The sequence below is a fragment of the Podarcis gaigeae genome, assembly GCF_964106915.1.
Source record: "Podarcis gaigeae genome assembly, chromosome: 12".
NCBI classification, from domain to species: Eukaryota; Metazoa; Chordata; class Lepidosauria; order Squamata; family Lacertidae; genus Podarcis; species Podarcis gaigeae.
In genome coordinates, this window is record NC_139688.1 from 47,312,452 (window position 1) to 47,335,935 (window position 23,484).

General features: G+C 44.8%; 1 protein-coding gene across 3 annotated transcripts in view; it reads right to left on the reverse strand.

Moving 5' to 3' along the window:
• NPHP3 (nephrocystin 3) overlaps window positions 1-23,484 on the reverse strand; it is a 216,430-nt gene that overhangs the window by 187,191 nt on the left and 5,755 nt on the right. For all 3 annotated transcript variants that reach the window (XM_083705568.1, XM_083705566.1, XM_083705567.1), the window contains 9 exons: window positions 19,395-19,555; window positions 17,884-18,031; window positions 16,889-16,963; window positions 15,228-15,407; window positions 12,609-12,712; window positions 9,943-10,057; window positions 6,852-6,995; window positions 5,409-5,506; window positions 1,379-1,481 (listed from right to left, as the gene is read on the reverse strand). In XM_083705568.1, coding sequence (XP_083561694.1) covers window positions 1,379-1,481; window positions 5,409-5,506; window positions 6,852-6,995; window positions 9,943-10,057; window positions 12,609-12,712; window positions 15,228-15,407; window positions 16,889-16,963; window positions 17,884-18,031; window positions 19,395-19,555 — 1,128 coding nt within the window. The remainder of the gene's footprint in view (window positions 1-1,378; window positions 1,482-5,408; window positions 5,507-6,851; window positions 6,996-9,942; window positions 10,058-12,608; window positions 12,713-15,227; window positions 15,408-16,888; window positions 16,964-17,883; window positions 18,032-19,394; window positions 19,556-23,484) is intronic.

The window sequence follows — 23,484 nt, forward strand, 5'->3', positions numbered from 1 at the left end:
ATGCAATGTAAGCACATTGCTGTATCAATTGCCATCATTCTAGATGACGTGAAGTAGGTTATTCCCAAACATGCTCAAATCTTTTTTGCAGTAGGGAAAAGATAAAGCACAGGACGGACTAGAGAGTAACTTGCTGAGCTTATTTATGTTGTATTGTCTACAAACTGTCACATTAATAGAAATGCTTACTCACAGAGAACTCATTCCACAATCTGTTTTTACTGTTTTAGTTTGAAGAATGCAGTGATTCAATTCAGACATTGCGTCAAACCATGGTTTGCATTAATAGTTTAGAACCCAAACCATGTTTTTTTCAAGCCATACCAGCAAACCATGGTTCAGTGACTTGCTTACTTTTTTCTCCATCTGCTAAATACCCTGATTTCTAAAGTGTTGTGGCCTCTTGAGGTACAACAATTACTATAACTAGGTTTTTGTCAAAATTACTCTGGCTGTAGCCCAGGCCATGGTGTGCAAAAAACCACTTTAAACTATAGTTTCTGGTTTGCTTGCCTGATCACAAACCATGATCTGCCAATTCAGACACACAAAACCATAGTTTAGCTGCCTTTCGTTTGATGAGATATGTGGGTTAAAGCCTCAGCGCCTAGGACTTGCCGATCAAAAGGTCGGCGGTTCGAATCCCTGCGGCGGGGTGCGCTCCCGCTGCTCGGTCCCAGCGCCTGCCAACCTAGCAGTTCGAAAGCACCTCCGGGTGCAAGTAGATAAATAGGGACCGCTTTCTAGCGGGAAGGTAAACGGCGTTTCCGTGTGCAGCTCTGGCTCGCCAGAGCAGCGATGTCACGCTGGCCACGTGACCCGGAAGTGTCTCCGGACAGCGCTGGCCCCTGGCCTCTTAAGTGAGATGGGCGCACAACCCCAGAGTCTGTCAAGACTGGCTCGCATGGGCAGGGGTACCTTTACCTTACCTTTAATGACGGCTTAAGTGATGGTAAGGTAAAAGATTTTGTTAACTCTTTTTGGCAAATAGATATGTAGATGATCAGAATTCTCTCTCCTTGTTCATTTATCTAACACTACAAAAGCCAAAGCTCAGTGTAATCAACCCCACATGGTTATTAAGAAGACAAAATGGGTGGGATCCTTGGAGAAAAGGGAGGAAAGAAATGCAAGCACACAATCATATGCAGATAACCAAATAATTCCAAAGGGAGTTTATGCATGATGGATCGAGCCCTTTGAGTGAAGTGCAGTTATTGGTTTCCCACATTTTACAGCGTTTTGCTTCATTTTAACAAATAATTTAGTTACCCATGTAGAGCTTTAGGAGTTTTCTCCTTGAGTCAAGGACTCTCACTTTGACAGTAGATAACGTTTCCCAGGCTAAAGCATTCACACACATATAAAGAATCAATACCTGTTCTTTTGTCAGTTTCAGGTCTGCACAGCTACATTCTTCATTAATGAGAGATTTCACATCCTTCGCATTTAATGGATCAAGATGAAGGGTTGGCCACAACCTTTCAGTGAGAGAGCGGGAAATCACTTCCTTAGCTGGCAATGCAGCTTTTGTAAAGAACAGATTCAAATACTAGAACAGTATTTTTTTAAAAAAAATCTAATGCACAATTTGAAGCCTTTACTATTGAGCTCTGGATGACTATAATATAGTTTTGATCTATGCAGTCTGACTATATCAAAGTACTGCAAGTCCCTACATGCACACACCCAAGATTAGTGCACAGGAGATAAAAACTTTTTTGAGATACTGGTTGTATTTCAAAGCCCTAAATACGGAGGAGGCTTACCATTCTCTTCTAAGAGAGAACACTTAGAAGAGAATGAACTGAACACTTCTTTACTCCTCGGTACATTCCAGCCATTATCAGCCTTGCTGCACAAAGACCTAAAATGGGTGAGAGACCTTTCCGGGAATTAGATTACCATGCAGCACAATCACAGTGGCTGTTCATTTGCTGCATGGGATCTGGAAGGATGCCACATTTTCCCAGCTGTATCACTTTGCTGGGACAACCTTCTTCTTGCATCTTGCATCTTGCAGCACTACAGTGAATGTGGCTGCACAAATGCTGTTGCATATACAGTGGTACCCCTGGATGTGAACGGGATCCGTTCTGGAGCCCCGTTCGCATCCTGAAGCGAACGTAAGACGCAACTGTGCGTCTGAGCGTGCGCAGGTCACGTTTCGCTGCTTCCGCGCATGTGCGTGACATCATTTTGAGCGTCTGCGCATGCACGAGCAGCAAAAAACAAAAGGAACACACTCCGTTACTTCCGGGTTGCTGCGGAGCGCAACCCGAAAATATTTAAGATGAAGCGTATTCATCCCGAGGTATAACTGTACAGTGGTACCTCGCAAGACGAATGCCTCGTAAGATGAAAAACGCGCAAGACGAAAGGGTTTTTCGTTTTTTGAGTTGCTTCGCAAGACGATTTTCCCTATGGGCTTGCTTCGCAAGACAACAACGTCTTGCGAGTTTGTTTCCTTTTTCTTACAACCATTAATACCCAGGGAATCCGCGCTCCGCAAGACGAAAAAATCGCAAGACGAAACAACTCGCAGAACGAATTAATTTCGTCTTGCGAGGCACCACTGTACAGTGGTACCTCGGGTTACATACACTTCAGGTTACATACACTTCAGGTTACAGACTCCGCTAACCCAGAAATAGTACCTCAGGTTAAGAACTTTGCTTCAGGATGAGAACAGAAATTGTGCTCCGGTGGTATGGTGGCAGCGGCAGGCCCCATTAGCTAAAGTGGTGCTTCAGGTTAAGAACAGTTTCAGGTTAAGAACGGACCTCCGGAACGAATTAAGTACTTAACCCGAGGTACCACTGTACTGCATCGTGCCCAAATGATCACTGATGATAGGGAGACTAAGCATCATCTTCCTAAGTGGCCCACACATTTTATGGACTCATTCCACCATCACCACCACTGATACTTTTAAATTTTTGTTATTGAGTGTGCATTACCTACTGCCACGGAAGTGCTTGCAGCTACCTCAAGACTGGAGGCACAATTCAATTGTATGTCCAGGAAGACTGTCTACCAGCCTCATCTGGTATGATGGCTGAGACCCTACCTGCCTGCGCCCTGTCTCACCAAAGGGGTCCATGCTCTAGTTATCTCCTGCTTGGGTTACTGCAATGCACTCTACATGGGGCTACCTCTGAAAGTGACTCAGAAACTACAATTAATCAAGAAGGCGGCAGCTAGACACCAGTGACCGGGAGCTGCCGACGGGACCATATAACACCGGTCCCAAAGGATCTACATTGGCTCCCAGTATGTTTCCAAGCACAATTCAAGGCATTGGTACTGACATTTAAAGTCCTAAATGGCTTTGGCCCCGTATATCTGAAGGAGCGTCTCCACCGCCATTGTTCAACCCAGACACTGATATCCACCTCCAAGGGCCTTCTGGCAGTTCCCTCACTGCAAGAAATGAAGTTTCAGGGAACCAGGCAGAGGGCCTTCTCAGTAGTGGAGCCCACCCTGTGGAACATACTCCCATCAGATGTCAATGAGATAAACAACTACCTGATCTTTAGAAGACATCTGAAGGCAGCCCTGTACAGGGAGGTTTTTAATGTTTGAGGTTTTTTGTGTTTAAATATGTTGTTGGGAGTTGCCCAGAGTGACTGGGGAAACCCAGTCGGATGGGTGGCATATAATAATAACACCATGACCATCAAAAGAAAAGCAGTCAGGTTGCCTCCTGCTTCTAGTATTGCTCTGTTGCTGGAAAAATTGAGAAATGAAAATGCCCAGATTAAGACTGCCAATTCTATGCACACTTTCCTAAAAGTAAGGCACACTGAACACAACAAAAGAAAATTTAGCCTTCCAGTTCCCGGGTCTGTCAATGATTCATAATTCAGGTTTGGGGGCATAGGGGTTCCTATTTGAATGCAGTTTATGTGGGGACAACATTGCATATAACAAAAGCTTTGATGCAAGGATGAATCACAACCTAGCCTTCTCCCCCCCCATGAGACAGCTTTAAAATGCATGGCATTTTTGATATGAGCGCAAGTAAACAAGCCGCCTGTCACCTGCACTCTGAAGTGCTAGAGTCCCAGGACCATACATGCCTTTTCTGAATCATCTCCTAGGCCTCTTTCAGCTCAGTTAATCCTTCGCTCCCCAAGCAGGAAAATGCAATGTGGCTCCCCCTACATCTCTCTTTTGCCCCATTCCTTATACAGTGGTACCTCAGGTTACAGACGCTTCAGGTTACAGACTCCGCTAACCCAGAAATAGTACCTCGGTTAAGAACTTTGCTTCGGGATGAGAACAGAAATTGTGCTCTGGTGGTGCGGCGGTGGCGGAAGGCCCCATTAGCTAAAGTGATGCCTCAGGTTAAGAACACTTTCAGGTTAAGAACGGACCTCCAGAATGAATTAAGTTCTTAACTAGAGGTACCACTGTATTGGGAAAGGGTGTCATGCTGCAAGCGCCGTTTGAGCATCAAGTTTGTGACTGAAGAGGCTCTTGCAGAACACCCTTTGCGTGTCGAGGTCCCCAGGTCCACCCCAATAACTCACACATCACACAGAATTTTTTGTTTAAGATTTTTGGCATAATTTTGGCCACAGCTTTATTAAAATACAAATTTGTGAGTGGTTGCGTAGGCATTGGTTGCGACTATCTGCCCCCACCATGGGGGACAGACTGATATTCCGCATGATGCGAAAGTCAGAATGGGGGAATACACTTGGGGGTTACGCAGAGCAGGGAACCTGCCCTCACCCCAAATGCAACCAGGAACTCATTGCTATGGCCCGAGCCCCCTTGACAGAGTGGACAAGCAATAGTTAGCCTCCGATTCCTTTAACGGAATCCCTTGCAGCAGCAGCAGCATTAGAGGGGCAGGCACAGCCAATCCATGCCCCTCAACCAACCAAACCATAAACCAATGCCTAACCGCGAACCTTACAAGTTGTGACGATTTGCTACGCGGTAGGCAAAAACCAAATGGCCCCAGCCAATCAGCCAGATGGACAAAATTCCTACCAGGCCCTAACCCTAACCCCCGCTCCAAAGCAGACGACCCCATGACAGGCATAGCTAGGTCAAAGCGAACAACCCTATTCTAGGGAGGGAGGGACGGGCAATCCGCTGCACGAGCGAAAAAAGGAAGCCCTAGCCTCGTGCAAGGAGTTTTACTATTCCTGGCTGTCAATCAATAAATGGCAACATTAACTTCTTCCCAACAACAAGGGAAGCCCAAATCAAATCAGTAGCCAACGATCAATTAGCCTGCCCCCCAACTTTGGAGTGTCCTGGCGGCCCCCACCACAACACGTGCTTTCCATGAAGGAGAACACGCTTTGTTGACAACTTAAAGGGACCTCCTGACTCCTGCCAACTGAACAGTTTAAGCAGATGGCTTTTGAACATCTCTAGAACAAACTTACCTCCATGCTGGGGGACAGGTTTCAACATTCACGGACACTACGACCCTCACATTCACTGGCAGGGGGTCAATCAGCCATTTCATATGCTTTTCAGCTTGCTGAGAAACAAAGAGTTGAATTCAAACTCATAAGCATGCTGAATAGAACACAGATTTCACCCCACCGCAGGACAACTGTTACACCCCTGATTTTTCCCTTTCATCAGCCCCCATAAGTCACAAACGCACAAATTTCCTATAGCCCCCAACAGAAAAATGGTGCAGTGCTGGATTTACGTATAAGCTAAACAAGCTATAGCTTAGGACCCCCATCTCTTGGGGGCCACCCAAAAAAATTAAAGAAAAAAAGCTGGATGTACATTTCCAAAATATGAGATATAAAACAAATAAAATAAAACCTACATACAGCAACAGTGTTTCGTGTTGTGTAGGCTCCTATGATGTAAGTAATGGGCCCCTGCTCCCTAAAATATCACTGGTTTGCTCATTTCTTTATAGAGGGTGCCTACATTCTTCATGGACTGGTTGCATGGCAACATGAGCAAATGGCTTTAGATACCTATTAGGTCCATAAATTACCATATAGCATATATTCAACACAAGAAAACAGTGACTATTTGTTGTTGACAAAGAACAGCTGGACATATAAAGGGCTCCATTACCTTCAGTAGCTTAAAGGTAAAGGTAAAGGGACCCCTGACCATTAGGGTCCAATCATGGCCGACACTAGGGTTGCAGCGCTCATCTCATTTTATTGGCCGAGGGAGCCAACGTACAGCTTCCAGGTCATGTGGCCAGCAGGACTAAGCCACTTCTGGAGAACCAGAGCAGCGCACAGAAATGCCGTTTACCTTCCCGCTGGAGTGGTACCTATTTATCTACTTGCACTTTGACATGCTTTCGAACTGTTCGGTTGGCAGGAGCAGAGACCGAGCAACGGGAGCTCACCCATTGCGGGGATTCGAACCACCAACCTTCTGATCGGCAAGTCCTAGGCCCTGTGGTTTAACCCACAGCGCCACCCGTGTCCAACACAAAAAACAGCGACAATTTGTTGTTGACAAAGAACAGCTGGGCATATAAAGGGCTCCATTACCTTCAGTAGATTAGGGTCTCATTAAACCTAAATCTGGCCCTGAAATGGTGCATATGTTTTCACTTTCCAAGTCCATGTATCTGTGGCCGCTGGGATTGCAGTAAACATCTATAAGCAGATTTCCCCCCACCCACTTCTACATAATGTGTTGCAAGAATCAGTGTTGTGTTCTAGGCCCACCACTCCCAAACTTAAAAAAACCCCCAAACCACCTCAATAATATTGAATAAGCATCATCCATTAGCAACGAAAAAGCTGAATGGTAAAATAGCTAATGCACAATAATCAATACAATTCTAAATTCATTTTTCAGTACTGTTATCAAGTCAAGTATACTGCAAATGTTACCTGGATCCGATCAATAGAGTCAATAATTATTATAATGCCGCCTTGGTGGTGAGCAGAAAGTTTCTCTAGCCAACGAGGGAATTCTTCTAATAGCTTTACAGGATCGAGTGTCAAAGGTGAGACCGACCAGGAATGCTGCATAAGCTACAACATTGTAAATGTGAGTAAAATATGCTTTACCTAATTGTTGACGAAGCAGGGAACACACAGAAACAGTAAATTAAAGGCAATATATGACCCCATGCTATTTCTTGTTAATTGCATTTTCATTGTAAAGAGGACCAAAAAGCAGATTAAAATATCCATCTGTTTAAATTGATTTTATCAAAATAAGAAAATAAACAATTCTTTCCAGAGATACGTGAATGATGCTGGAATTAAATATAGTCTTTTATGATGTGTCAGGATTGAAGAGCATTAAAGGTAAAGGGACCCCTGACCATTAGGTCCAGTCATGACCGACTCTGAGGTTGCGGCGCTCGTCTCGCTTTATTGGCCGAGGGAGCCGGCGTACAGCCTCCGGGTCATGTGGCCAGCATGACTAAGCCGCTTCTGGCGAACCAGAGCAGCACACGGAAACGCCGTTTACCTTCCCGCCGGAGTGGTACCTATTTATCTACGTGCACTTTGACGTGCTTTCGAACTGCTAGGTGGGCAGGAGCTGGGACCGAACAACGGGAGCTCACCCCGTTGCAGGGATTCAAACTGCCGACCTTCTGATCAGCAAGTCCTAGGCTCTGAGGTTTAAACCACAGCGCAACCTGCGTCCCTGAAGAGCATTAGGTTGGTTTTATTCTCCCAAAAGGAGAATAAAGTATTATGCTATCACTGACTGCCCGGTCCTATAGATTTGCTACAAATTGTTGCTTGCATCATAATAGGTTGTGGTATATAGGGCTGGGCAATATCTGCTTTTCAACATTGTGATAAATCATCAACTAAACATTGTGATATACCGGTATATCACAATGTCTGAAATAATGATGGAGCTATGTAGAGGCACCGACTGGCTTCACGGTTTTTCCTGCATCATTATTTTCCCCGCACCTCCTGTGATCGAAAGAATTGGCTGGCTTCGCGGTTTCCCCCATATTGTTATTGTTGCATAGCGCATGCACGCATGCACACACCATGATTCAATATATACTGCCAGGTCAAAAATTATGAAACATATCACAATATGGACTTCGATCTGGGTATTTAGTGAGAGAGAGCGCGAGAGAGAGAGAGAGAGAGAGAGAGAGAGAAGAAAAGACTCCCTGGAAAAGACCCTGATGTTGGGAAAGATGGAGGGCACAAGGAGAAGGGGACGACAGAGGACGAGATGGTTGGACAGTGTTCTCGAAGCTACAAACATGAGTTTGACCAAACTGCGGGAGGCAGTGGAAGACAGATTGCCTGGCATGCTCTGGTCCATGGGGTCACAAAGAGTCAGACACGACTAAATGACTAAACAACAACAACATTATCTATATCTGTATCTCTCGCCCAGCCCTAGCGGCATCCTATTAAAACTTTTGTCTGTATATGATGGGATGGTAGACCTTTGCAGAATGTAGACCTTCTTCCCAGTGGGGCTGAATAGTCCGTAGAATGCAAAATAGGTGGATGGGTAGAGAAGAATGTTGATTTACTGGCTCAGATTCAGGAGAAGGGATCTCTGTCGTTATAAGTGCTACATCACCATTTTTGTCCCAGTAGTTGACCTGGCATTGCCCAGCATATGAGGAACCACACAACATCCTGGGTGGCAGGGACAGGGGACCGAGGACCCACGTATGAATCTGTGCCAAGCATAATGAACCATCGTCTTTTTTTAAAAAGAACAGTCATATCTTTAAACAACTGCTACACTTATACTTTGCAGAATGGCTTGCATATGGTTCCCTTCCCAGGCAGCTAACAAGGCCAGAACAGCCCAGCTTCAACAGTAGACGCTGATTCACTTTGCCTTCACACTACTTTCGGGTCCCCGAATTAGGGTATTATTCTAAAAATATGACTGCATGTATCTAAATCAAGAGAGACGAGCTCAGCAGCAGTGCAGTGTGCTGCCAATTGAAAAACGCCGGCTGGGTTTGCCTGGAGCCTCATACAGACGAAATACCACCTGTCTCCTCTTCTTTGTCCAGATGGCTGGGAATAGCCAGGAAAACATATTACTCAGTGCATTAACTCTCAGGGTTTTGTTTTTCTTTGTTATGAACTAACTGGTATTCCTAAGATATATATATATATTTCAGTGTCCTAGAGATTGCTTTTGCAGTTTCATGGCATTTGAGACAAAGCAGATATTGCTCACGTCTGAATATCACGTGAAGTCCATCTTTAAGTGGCCCCCAAGGAGGAAAATGCAGCCATTTTGCTCTTCTCCATGTTATGGGGGTCAATGCAGCACACCAGCTAGGCCAGCATTCGGCTTAACATGTCATCCAAAACCAAGATCATGGTTAAGGCCTCTTCTTCTCAACCACAACCTGTAACCATAGGCCAAATCATGGCTACACCCCATGGTTAATAAGGAGACACCTTAACCGTGGTCCAAGGTTCAACTAAATACCATATTTTTTTCTCTATAAGACGCACCAGACCACGAGACGCACCTAGTTTTTGGAGGAGGAAAACAAGTAAAAAAATACTGAATCCCAGAAGCCAGAACAGCAAGAGGGAACACTGCACAGTGAAAGCAACAATCCCTCTTGCTGTTCTGGCTTCTGGGATAGCTGCGCAGCCTGCATTCGCTCCATAAGACGCACACGCATTTCACCTTACTTTTTAGGAGGGAAAAAGTGAGTCTTATAGAGCAAAAAATACGGTATTAAGCCAAACCTTTGCTTCGCCGCAATCCTGTGCTGACCCGAAGGCCCAGGGAGGAGAAAAATGGGAATGACCTCCTCGCCAGGGATCAGAACGTTCACTTCAAATCAAATCAGATTACTGTCTGATACAGGCTTACTGTCAAATCAGAAATTTAAGGCCCATTCAAATAGTTCTTGACCTTTTTTTTAGCACACAGGGATTCAGGTCCTTAAAAAGACTTTGACCATTCTGCCCTGCCCAATTTTTACTTTATTTTATTTTTTTGAAATACCTTTAAAGTGAGACGTCTGAGAATCAGCGCAGGCTCCGAACTGCTAGACAGAGGTTTCCCAACGAAATGATATAGGATGAGAGTATTTGGCGAATGCTTCTGTTGCAACTGAATCCTAGGGAGAAGGTGGAGAGACAAACAAGGGAGAAGATGGGTTTCTCGTGAACATACATTTTCAAAGTTGCATTATGGCATCTAAATGGTGCCAATGATCTTTTGGAATGTTAGTTTACTGTTTTTACTGTTTTTAATATTTTGAGACGGCTGTATTTAAATGTAAAAAAAAAAAATTAGCCGAGAAGGACGATCAGTATGCGGGAAATATTGAGACCAGTATAGGAATGTAGGGAGCTGCCTTGCACCAAGTTGAAACCACTGGTCCATTTAGCCCAGTACAGTAGTACCTCGGGTTACATATGCTTCAGGTTACATACGCTTCAGGTTACAGACTCCGCTAACCCAGAAATAGTACCTCGGGTTTAGAACTTTGCTTCAGGATGAGTACAGAAATCGTGCTCTAGCGGCGCGGCGGCAGCAGGAGGCCCCATTAGCTAAAGTGGTGCTTCAGGTTAAGAACAGTTTCAGGTTAAGTATGGACCTCTGGAACGAATTAAGTACTTAACCTGAGGTACCACTGTACTAGTTCTCAGGCAGGGTTCATTCCCAGCCCGGCCTGAGGTGCTGGGCCCTTCTGCATGCACAACATGTGCCCCGCCACTGAGTTTGTTGACAGCACTTATAAATGCACTGTGCTTTCAGGGGCCATTAGCCAAATTGACCATTCTGACCATCTATGTCTTGCTGCAAGTGAACAGGGTGGGTATATACACATATTTTGAAAGTGGAAGGGGCAGCCAACTGTGTGGACTTAAAGTCTGCACAGCATATTATTTGGAGACGACCCACTCTGTCCAAAGGGGATTTGTGTTTATGGGGCTTATCGGCCGAATGATTTCTCTCAACAGGACAGAGGTAGTTAATCAGTGGGTGAGGAAAGTCTGTGTGATCACCTCCCAGCCACCTCAGATTTGCTCTTCAAACATTTTGAGACCACTTAAAAAGATGGCAAAAACCCGACCCTGCAGTTATTAGGCATGGGCAGGATTACCTTCCGACCCATAGAAAGGCAAAACACTTGGGCGTGGCCACAATAGAAGCAGGACACAGAACCTGTGGCCCTCCAAATGTTGCTGGACTACCATCCCATCATCCCCAACCATTGGCCTTGCTGGCTGGGGTTGATGGGATCTGTAGTTCAGCAACAGCCAGAAGGCAACAGGCTGTCCACCTGTTGCATAATAATAATAATAATAATAATAATAATTTTATTTACACCCCACCCTCCCCAGTCAAGACCAGGCTCAGGGCAGCTAACACCCGATCTAAAAACAATTAATTGAAATACAACTTAAAAACAAGATTAAAATACAACATTAAAACATTAAAATGCAGCCTCATTTCAGTGGAAACTCAATCAAAAACGTTTTTGGGGGATGAAAATGTCAAGTCTTCACCAAGGTTAACTTTTGGAAGTCCCCAAATAGGAGTTCCAACACAGAAGGAGAAAGGAAAAAAGAAAGAATGGGAGGGAATCAAATTGACTCCAAGCCAAAGGCCAGGTGGAACAACTCTGTCTTACAGGCCCTGCGGAAAGAAATCAGATCCTGCAGGGCCCTGGTCTCATGAGGCAGAGCGTTCCACCAGGCCGGAGCCAGTGTTGAAAAGGTCCTGGCTCTGGTTGAGGCTAATCTAACTTCCTTAGGGCCCAGGACCTCTAAGGTGTTGCTATTTATGGACCTTAAGGTCCTCCATGGGGCATACCGGGAGAGGGCCGTGCTTTTGAACATTTGAGAAGTACCTTCTATCTGCCAGGTTTATTTCTATCCAAGAGCTATTTTGTGCACTTGGGACTTCTTACTCCCATGGGATTTAGGCAGGGAAATCAACACCCAGAGGATCATGGCTTCCCCATCTTTGCTACGGAATATCAGGGGGTGGGGTTGTTAAAAAAACCCCACACAGAACTGAAAGGCCGAGGAGGAGGAGACACAGCAGGAACAGACCCTGTCCCGCTACAGGAGCTAGACTCCAGCTTTGACTCCATTTTGCAAAAGAAGGTCCCTAAGAAACACTAACTTTGCTCTAAGCAAGGCAACTGCTCCCCCATTACGTCCCCTTAGCTGTCACGCTAGGACTGGCATATCTGGTTCAGCTCTGAAAGGGTGCTCTTGTGAACTTTCTGTTATATCCTGCAACTTTATTGGATACAAGCGGGTGGCGCTGTGGGTTAAACCACAGAGCCTAGGACTTGCCAATCAGAAGGTCGGTGGTTCGAATCCCCGCAAGGGGGTGAGCTGCCGTTGCTCAGTCCCTGCTCCTGCCAACCTAGCAGTTTGAAAGCACATCAAAGTGCAAGTAGATAAATAGGTACCACTCCAGCAGGAAGGTAAATGGCGCTTCCGTGCACTGCTCTGGTTCGCCAGAAGCGGGTTAGTCATGCTGGCCACATGACCCAGAAGCTGTACACTGGCTCCCTCGGCCAATAAAGCGAGATGAGCACCACAACCCCAGAGTCGGCCACGAATGTACCTAATGGTCAGGGGTCCCTTTATCTTTATGGGGACCCATAGTAAAAACAAAGAAGGAAAACACTTAAAAGACTATACCATTTTGACAAAAGGAGAGATTTTCCTGAGCCTGGTCCTCCAGACACGAGAAGGGGCGGGATTGGCGCTGGGGCTGCCACCAAGTCATTCAGGCGTTCGTAATACTGCAAACAAAAATCAGGCAAAGAGCTCTGGGGTTAAGTCAAGAAACAGAGTGATTCAAAAATCTAAGCATCTACTTGGATCTTGAGGCTCTGTGTGATCTAAGAAGAAGATACAACAACATCTTGGGTCCCCCCAAACGCTCAGTTCTAACCACATTGACTCGTAAGTCACGCTGAATTTAATTGGCTTGTGTCCACATTAGTATTCTTAAGGACACTGTCTTGGTCACAGATTAACTCACAAACGTAGTAGCCACCATCACTCAGCGGAGGCAGAGCTGAGCTAAGCTTACTTTCTCAAATACTGGCCCCATTCATGCACCGCATGGTTAATAGGCTACCATGATAAGAGGGCTCTTTGGCTCCCGACTCATGGACAGAGGAAGCAAGTAATGACCGCTGGCTTTGTGCTTATGTCTGAACCAGGGATCATTGTTTATTTCCTCTGTGCATGAGTGGGAGGAGCAAAAGAGCTCTCCAAGGCATGATCACAGCAAACCACTAACCATCATATGCAAACCACATAAATATTTCACAAGTAGACTTGAATGTCTGGATCCCTTTTCCCTTTTTTTTAAAAAAAAAAATCAATTAGGGGTCTCTCAGCATCAAGTCATTGAAAGTGTCATAGCACACGCTCTTACAACTAAAAGATTTATTATGATTCTTCAAAATTCTGGAGGGACAGCTTTGCTTTTAGCCTAGGCCCCTCCCCACCAAAATGCAGAATCGCCTCTTACAGCCAATATACTGAAATTCAACATACCCAGAAACAGGTGCAATCCTTCCAACATTGATTTATGTAAATGTGATAGAAAAGATACATTCGCAAAACTCTTAAATTCACTTAAAAAGAAAGGTAAAGGTGCCCCTGCCCGTACGGGCCAGTCTTGACAGACTCTGGGGTTGTGCGCCCATCTCACTCAAGAGGCCAGGGGCCAGCGCTGTCCGGAGACACTTCCGGGTCACGTGGCCAGCGTGACATCGCTGCTCTGGCGAGCCAGCGCAGCACACGGAACGCCGTTTACCTTCCCGCTGGTAAGCGGTCCCTATTTATCTACTTGCACCCGGAGGTGCTTTCGAACTGCTAGGTTGGCAGGCGCTGGGACCGAGCAGCGGGAGCGCACCCCACCGCAGGGATTCGAACCGCCGACCTTTCGATCGGCAAGTCCTAGGCGCTGAGGCTTTAACCCACAGCGCCACCTGCGTCCCCATTAAATTCACTTAGCATGAAACAATTTCTTCCAGTGTATGACTTTTTGAACTCTAGGAGCACCACTATTCCGTGAGCTGCATTTCTAACGTGAGTGCATTTCCCCCTTCAAACATTCTTCCTGGAGTCTTGGCAGCCAAGCCATTGTACACAATCCTGGCCCCTGTTATGCATGCTCCATTGCACACCCAGCTCCCCTGCGCATGTGCCGCCCCCTTGATTAAAACACAGAGGGAGCACACCTCCATGTGCAATGGAATGTATACACAGAGTTGGTGCCCTTCTTGCCAACAGTGTTCTGTTTAGATTTCTGTGTATGAAAGAAACCAGTGGGTTGCAGCAATAGGGTACAATGCAGCAAAACCCAAACGTATTTTAAGTGCCAGGAAAGTCAACAGGACCTTCAGCCTTTTGATTCAGAAGCAGTTCCTGTTAATTTTAACAGCAGTTGTTTGCATGTAAGCAGGTGCAGGATCTCAGTTAAAATTTGCACAGTTATCAAGCTTTTTGTTTTAAAGATTATCTTGTTCAAAGGGACCTAACATATACAGTGGTACCTCGGGTTACATATGCTTCAGCTTACAGATGCTTCAGCTTACAGACTCCGCTAAGCCAGAAACAGTACCTTGGGTTAAGAACTTTGCTTCAGGATGAGAAGAGAAATTGTGCTCCAGCAGCGCGGCGGCAGTGGGAGGCCACATTAGCTAAAGTGGTGCTTCAGGTTAAGAACAGTTTCAGGTTAAGAACGGACCTCCGGAACGAATTAAGTTCTTAACCCGAGGTACCACTGTACCAGAGACTTGCCAAGTCAATAGATTCCCCCCATAACTGGTTTTGCACTGTGGCTCTGAACCTCAAGTGGTTTAAAATAAACCTGAATGAGGAGGTTGTACATGTTCCCTTGTTTTTGTCAGCTGTGAGCCACCTTGTGCTGGCCCCCGATCTGCCATTTGCACTGGCAGAATGAGCACCGTTGCTGGAAAGCACTCAGAAAACCTTTGTCTGGGAGCAGCCTAGGCTTAAGGTTAAGTTTTTATACTTCTTACTTCAATAGTAAGGAAGCATACAGCCAGCTGGAATACGTTCATTACATTTCCTCCTTGGTATAGGCACATTTGGCAATTGTCCCAAAACCAACCGAATCGTCTGCCTGAGACATATGGCCGCCTTCAGCCTGAGGACTGAAAGCCTCTGGGGATGTTTGCAAACCCCACTTTTCCTGCAAGAGCGGCAGCCCTGCTGCAAGTGAAGAAAAACAGACACAAACACTTATGTGTGCCTTAAAATAGGGCATAAACTTACTTTCTCAAATCCAAGCTCAGAAGTTGAACTGGACGCCTGCTGGAATGCCTCCATCTGTTCTTGTTCATCGTGAGCATCCCACAGCACGTCTCCAAAAATTTCCTCTTCGGGAATGGAAGGCTCAGCACTGTCTGTTGCGCCCTTCCTTTCCAGTTGTGTAATTTCACAGCCCAGTATATCCTATGTTAGCAGAAAAGCAAATCCTATGAAGAAGCAGTGAGTGACTCTTGTCTACGAAGTGGTCAGTGCCCAAAGAAGGAGGTAAAGTAAAGGTAAAGGGACCCCTGACCATTAGGTCCAGTTGCGGACAACTCTGGGGTTGCGGCGCTCATCTCGCTTTATTGGCCAAGGGAGCCAGCGTACAGCTTCCGGGTCATGTGGCCAGCATGACTAAGTCGCTTCTGGCGAACCAGAGCAGCGCACGGAAGCGCCGTTTACCTTCCCGCTGGAGTGGTACCTATTGATCTACTTGCACTCTGACGTGCTTTTGAACTGCTAGGTTGGCAGGAGCAGGGACCGAGCAACAGGAGCTCACCCCGTTGCGGGGATTCGAACCGCCAACCTTCTGATCGGCAAGTCCTAGGCTCTGTGGTTTAACCCACAGCGCCACCCGCATCCCTAAAGAAGGAGGTGCTGGGGCTTAAATCTACCCCAAGGACTTCTCCACCACCAAATTCAGGTGGGCTTTGGAGGAATCATCCTTTCTTCATATAGTTCATGTGTTTTAGGGATGTCCTGCCATCAGTCCAGTTCAAACTTAACATAAAACCATGGTTTTCCTACTACAGCAAATCTTGGGCAAATCTTGGGCTTACACGCTTTCTCTGTTTTTTCCTCTTCTGAGCATACAAGGAAAGAGACTGGAAGCTTCTGATGTCAAACAAACCATTCTGCTGATGTTCTATTTCAGGAGGACATGGGTGGCGCTGTGGTCTAAACCACTGAGCCTCTTGGGCTTGCCAATCAGAAGGTTGGCAGTTTCAATCCCCGTGAAGAAGTAAGCTCCTGTTGCTCTGCCCCTGCTCCTGCCAACCTAGCAGTTCGAAAGCATGCCAGTGCAAGTAGATAAATAGATACCGCTCTGGTGGGAAGGTAAAAGGCGTTTCCATGTGCTCTGGTTTCCGTCACAGTGTTCCATTGTGCCAGAATCAGTTTAAGTCATGCTGGCCACAAGACCTGGAAAGTTGTCTGTGGACAAACACCAGCTCCCTCAGCCTGAAAGTGAGATGAGCGCCGCAACCCCATAGTCACCTTTGACTAGAGTTAAGAGTCCAGAGGTCATTTACCTTTCTTCTTCTTCTTCTTTTTTACAATTTCAGGGTGGTTATTGAGAACAAGCCGGGGACAAATCATGATTTCACATCTTTGCTTGTTCTCACCAACCACAGTTCAAGCAACCCACAGTTTCCCGAAGTTTGGATATTACCTAAACCTGCAATTAGTTCTAAAGCTGAAGCCAAATGCTTTTGGTTTCCCCCTCTGGCTTTAAATAAGATGCTTTAAAATATACTTTAGATATGTATATAATAATGCAACGTGTGAAGCAACCCCTATTTATGCAAACGAAAGTCAAGAACGCCATGTTGATTTACTCCTTTAAAAAAAAATCACAGCATTTATACACTGCTTTTCCACCAGACAACTGGCCTTTAGGGAAATACCTGTTTTATGGTCTTTTCCACATAATTATAGACTTCATGGGCTCCTTCCTCTTCTCCTCCCATATGGCTGATGATCTGGGGTAGGAGGAGAGAGAAATGATTCTGAAAAGACTACGTCTCCAGAAAAAAGTAAGTTGTTTTTACAGACCTGGGGCATCTTATTCAGAAAAGATTTGCACACTTTAAAAAAACAGAAAGTCAGTTCAGCATACTACTCTCCTAGGCAACAATAATTAAATCTCCTGATTCCATAGGAAGCCTAGATGAGCTACTCTTTTCCTTTTAAAAATTTCTTCGTTACAAACATACACAAACTTAATTTACATTTTAAAATTAAATATCACAAAAAGAATTAAATGGGGTTGTTGCTTTTCAAAGGGTGTGGATCATCAGGCCAAGCTGCATATTTGGATGAAGGGCTGTATTTAAAATTTGCACCGTTATGCAATAACCACCCAATACTAGCCATTTCAAACTCAGTAGTACAAAGGGCAGAAGACAAAACTGAATACTAGTAGGGAAGAGTAATTCGAAGAGTATCTTCATTCTTTGAATCCAATTAATTTTAAGGACATAACATTTTTTTCAGAACTGAACTATATAAACAAAAGCACATTTTAAAGGTCAAAAAATAAAAAATAAAAATCCTTCCTCATTAGGGTTCAAGGTGAAAAATATTACTATCACAGCAATCTTAGAAGCAATATCTCTTTTTGGAAACCTCAACCTTTTTTCCACTAGATATTTATATTAAAGACAGAAACAACTATTGCAGCATGACAATAAACAACTATCTGGGAAGCAAAATTGATTTGGGATTGCACGATCAGGTTTCCTGAATGTGTGCTATTCCATTATCTTCCTGCATGCACTATCCTTAAAAAAATATATATATTTAAGGAGTCACATACAAATTATGTTAACACCAGCTTCTACAAACGGTTACAAAATAAGAAAACTGATAAACGTACCAACCTTAAGCACACTCTGATTACCTTTGTTTTGTTCACATAACGAACTTGCTCAACTAATCGCTGCACAGAATCCGAACCGACTTGTCCATCTTCCAGTCGGTGGCAAATAAGCCGGGGCTTCCCTTCAGGGTTTTTCAAGAAGGCTTCTTCGCACTCATCCAGCAGGCAGCTAGATTGAAAAACCAGCATTTTTGTGCTATATACTATTCTGCTGTAGCACACAGTTTTCATCAACATCAGCCGCAAGGGTGCACTTTTTTCTACAAAAGGCTCCAGTCAAAAAGGGACAAGCCTTTTTATCACAAAACAAGCAACGAGCCTTTAAAAAACTGAGGGCAAAAACATACTGAGATTCAGAGTTGTAAAGAAAGAAACAAAAATAAATAAAACCAAATGGGTCTTTTAAGGAAAAGTACCCTTAGGCTGTGGGACGCAGGTGGCGCTGTGGGTTAAAGCCTCAGCGCCTAGGACTTGCTGATTGAAAGGTCGGCGGTTCGAATCCCTGCGGCGGGGTGCGCTCCCGCTGCTCAGTCCCAGCGCCTGCCAACCTAGCAGTTCGAAAGCACCTCCGGGTGCAAGTAGATAAATAGGGACCGCTTACCAGCGGGAAGGTAAACGGCGTTTCCGTGTGCAGCTCTGGCTCGCCAGATGCAGCTTTGTCACGCTGGCCACGTGACCCGGAAGTGTCTCCGGACAGCGCTGGCCCCTGGCCTCTTGAGTGAGATGGGCGCACAACCCCAGAGTCTGTCAAGACTGCCCCGTACGGGCAGGGGTACCTTTACCTTTACCTTACCCTTAGGCTGCAATCCTATAAACCCCATTAAACACAGTAAGTAGGCATTAGACATTGTGCTCTTAGTATTCTTTCTAGGAAGAATTCTGGTGTATACATTTGAATAAAGTAAGCGTACTTCAATTGGAATATGTTAGAAAACCTGTGGTGTTGAGACAAGCCGAGTTTTTAAACCTGGTGTGATGGGATGATGAGCTGCTTGTGCGTAAAAGCTTAGTCCCTCAGAGTTTGGCCTGATTATCAAAGCTCTGTCTATAGCGGAGCCCCTTAAACATGACTCCCTCAGTCGCTGGCAGAATCCGACAGTGGGCGTTTGCGGAATCTCTTCCAACATAAAAGTTCCTTAACGGAAACGCGTCTTCTGGATTCTCGGCGCAACAGTTTCCGGCGAGGGGTGGGTGTACCTATAGGAGGTCCTGAAACCTCTCCACTGTTTTCACTGGAAGTGTCCCTGAGCCATCCCTCCGACTCGCTTTCCCTTGGAGCTCCCTCTCTCCCCCTGCTGGTTCCCTCCTCTGCTGCTGAGTCTCTCCTAGCCTCCGTGAGCCCTTCCACTACCTGCCTTTCCGATGGCAGTTCCCTGACACCTGGTTTAAGGCAGGTTCTGTATTCAAGTATTTAAAAACAAAACTGATTGAAAATATATTCCATAAACCCAGGAACATCTTAGTGACATAGTCCTCTTTTACTGATGCACTTCCCTGTTTCTGCTTAACGGTTTCCTAAGCTGCTAACTCACCTTGGCAAATTTAGATGCAAGAACAAAATGGCTAAAGAGCTTTTCTCAATTTCCCATTTTCTCACAGCCTGGAAAGTACTTTCAGTTTCTACTGGAAAATGGACAGCTTGGAAGAAGTATTCCATTGTTTCACAATATTTCCGAAGTTTGGGAGAGTATTTCTGAAAGTTAAGAGGAAAATGTGGGTTTTGTTATGGGTGCTAAACTGCCATCACAAAAAACAAGATTGAGCCATTGTTTTGCTGGGTTTCACTAATTGGGGTTAACACAAGAAACTCTGGCTAGCAGTAATCACTGTTAACCATTAAGTTTACTCTCAGCCACAGTCATTCATAAATGATTACTAGTAGTGGGTTGTAAGCCTGAGAGTCATTTGACATGCTGGATACCACCTTCCTTCCTAAATCGATTTATTTTCTCTCCACTTAGCTACAAGATGCTCTGGATGATGCCAAGGACATGCCAAGAGACAGTCCCATTCTCTTGTTTCTCAGATTTATTTACTTACATTAATTTATAACTCGCTTTTCTATACAAGGATACTCAGACTGGTTCACACAACCAAGCAAAGATAGTACTGAAAGACCAAATTAAGGTATTATACAAGCACAAGAATAATATCCAAGATCACAGCACAATTTCATGCACAGTTGAAAGTAGAAGAGTTTCAAATCAGTTGACGTAAAACCCAAAAGCTCACTAGAACAGCCACTGCACCTCCAATGGTCGCAGAATCCAGATTTCAACATTGATTTTAGTGCTCAGGTAGGTTCATATTGAAGGCAGCATTTCTGGTTTGGAGGGGTTTGAACTTCCCTTTCTCAAAATGGTTTGCAAAAGCCCAGGGGCATTTCAAGATAAGCATAACTATAATAAAATATAGTGGGACTGTCTCTTGGCATGTCCTTGGCATCATCCAGAGCATCTTGTATCTACTACTGTGGGCAAGAAACCCGTAAAAGAAATGGAGTGGCCCTCATAGTCAACAAAAGAGTGGCGAAAGCTGTACTGGGATGCAATCTCAAAAATGATAGAATGATCTCGATACAAATCCAAGGCAGACCTTTTAACATCACAGTAATCCAAGTTTATGCACCAACTACTTGTGCTGAAGAAACTGAAATTGACCAATTCTATGAAGACTTACAAGACCTTATAGAAGTGACACCAAAGAAGGATGTTCTTCTCATTATAGGGGATTGGAATAGGGGATTGGAATGCTAAAGTAGGGAGTCAAGAGATAAAAGGAACAACTGGCAAGTTTGGCCTTGGAGATCAAAACAAAGCAGGGCAAAGGCTAATAGAGTTCTGTCAAGAGAACAAGCTGGTCATCACAAACACGCTTTTCCAACAACACAAGAGACGACTCTACACATGGACATCACCAGATGGGCAGCATCGAAATCAGATTGATTATATTCTCTGCAGCCAAAGATGGAGAAGCTCTATACAGTCAGCAAAAACAAGACCTGGAGCTGACTGTGGCTCAGATCATCAGCTTCTTATAGCAAAATTCAAGCTTAAACTGAAGAAAGTAGGAAAAACCACTGGGCCGGTAAGATACAATCTAAGTCAAATCCCTTATGAATACACAGTGGAAGTGAGGAACAGGTTTAAGGATTTAGATTTGGTGGACAGAATGCCTGAAGAACTATGGATGGAGGCTCGTAACATTATACAGGAGGCAGCAACGAAAACCATCCCAATGAAAAGGAAATGCAAGAAAGCAAAGTGGCTGTCCAACGAGGCCTTACAAATAGCGGGGGAGAGAAGGCAAGCAAAATGCGAGGGAGATGGTGAAAGATACAGGAAATTGAATGCAGATTTCCAAAGAATAGCAAGGAGAGACAAGAAGACCTTCTTAAACGAGCAATGCAAAGAAATAGAGGAAAGCAATAGAATGGGAAGAACCAGAGATCTGTTCAAGAAAATTGGAGATATGAAAGGAACATTTCGTACAAAGATTTCCATAATAAAGGACAAAAGTGGAAAGGACCTAACAGAAGCAGAAGACATCAAGAAGAGGTGGCAAGAATACACAGAGGAATTATACCAGAAAGAAATGGATGTCTCGTATACCCCAGGTAGTGTGGTTGCTGACCTTGAGCCAGACATCCTGGAAAGTGAAGTCAAATGGGCCTTAGAAAGCACTGCAAATAACAAGGCCAGTGGAAGTGATGGTATTCCAGCTGAACTATTTAAAATTTTAAAAGATGATGCTGTTAAGGTGCTACACTCAATATGCTAGCAAATTTGGAAAACTCAGCAGTGGCCAGAAGATTGGAGAAGATCAGTCTACATCCCAATCCCAAAGAAGGGCAGTGCCAAAGAATGCTCCAACTACCGCACAATTGCACTCATTTCACACGCTAGCAAGGTTATGCTTAAAATTCTACAAGGAAGGCTCAAGCAGTATGTGGACCGAGAACTCCCAGAAGTGCAAGCTGGATTTAGAAGAGGCAGAGGAACCAGAGACCAAATTGCAAACATGCGCTGGATTATGGAGAAAGCTAGAGAGTTCCAGAAAGACATCTACTTCTGCTTCATTGACTATGCAAAAGCCTTTGACTGTGTCGACCACGGCAAACTATGGCAAGTTCTTAAAGAAATGGGAGTGCCAGATCACCTCATCTGTCTCCTGAGAAATCTCTATGTGGGACAAGAAGCTACAGTTAGAACTGGATATGGAACAACTGATTGGTTCAAAATTGGGAAAGGAGTACGACAAGGCTGTATTTTGTCTCCCTGCTTATTTAACTTATATGCAGAATTCATCATGCGAAAGGCTGGGCTGGATGAATCCCTAGCCGGAATTAAGATTGCCGGAAGAAATATCAACAACCTCAGATATGCAGATGACACAACCTTGATGGCAGAAAGTGAGGAGGAATTAAAGAACCTTTTAATGAGGGTGAAAGAGGAGAGCGCAAAATATGGTCTGAAGCTCAACATCAAAAAAACGAAGATCATGGCCACCGGTCCCATCACCTCCTGGCAAATAGAAGGGGAAGAAATGGAGGTAGTGAGAGATTTTACTTTCTTGGGCTCAATGATCACTGCAGATGGTGACAGCAGCCACGAAATTAAAAGACGCCTGCTTCTTGGGAGAAGGGCAATGACAGGCCTAGACAGCATCTTGAGAAGTAGAGACATCACCTTGCCAACAAAGGTTCGTATAGTTAAAGCTATGGTTTTCCCAGTAGTGATGTATGGAAGTGAGAGCTGGACCATAAAGAAGGCTGATCGCCGAAGAATTGATGCTTTTGAATTATGGTGCTGGAGGAGACTCTTGAGAGTCCCATGGACTGCAAGAAGATCAAACCTCTCCATACTGAAGGAAATCAACCCTGAGTGCTCACTGGAAGGACAGATTGTGAAGCTGAGGCTCCAGTACTTTGGCCACCTCATGAGAAGAGAAGACTCCCTGGAGAAGACCCTGATGTTGGGAAAGATGGAGGGCACAAGGAGAAGGGGACGGCAGAGGACGAGATGGTTGGATAGTGTTTTCGAGGTTACCAGCATGAGTTTGACCAAACTGCGGGAGGCAGTGGAAGACAGGAGTGCCTGGCGTGCTCTGGTCCATGGGGTCACGAAGACTCAGACACGACTAAACGACTAAACAACAACATAATAAAACACTTCTCCAGTTGCTGTACATTATACTGAGAATTTGTTGGTAGATAGGTAAATAAATGACAGTGTGGACTACAACCAGGTGGATGGAAGTTATATTCTGATCAAATCAAAATTCAAAATAAACTTGCTGTGTCACACAGCCAGAATAATATACTCTTTGCACTGAAGTGATTCATTGTGTCACACCCCAGGTCACCAAGACGTCATAAATTCAGAAAATTCCGCCCCATATGACAGAAAAAAGCCACATTATTTATGAGCCAAGTAATATATTTAAGGCTTATACTGTCTGCTCTGGTGGGTAGCAGTTCTCTATACCTTGAGGCAGACACCTCGCTCAGCAATATGACTCAAAATTACTTTTAAACTAGAAAATGCCAAGCAGTTACCTAGAAATCTTATAAATACAAAACACAGGCTCTACTAACTGGGCAATGTTCCCTGTTTTGAAAAC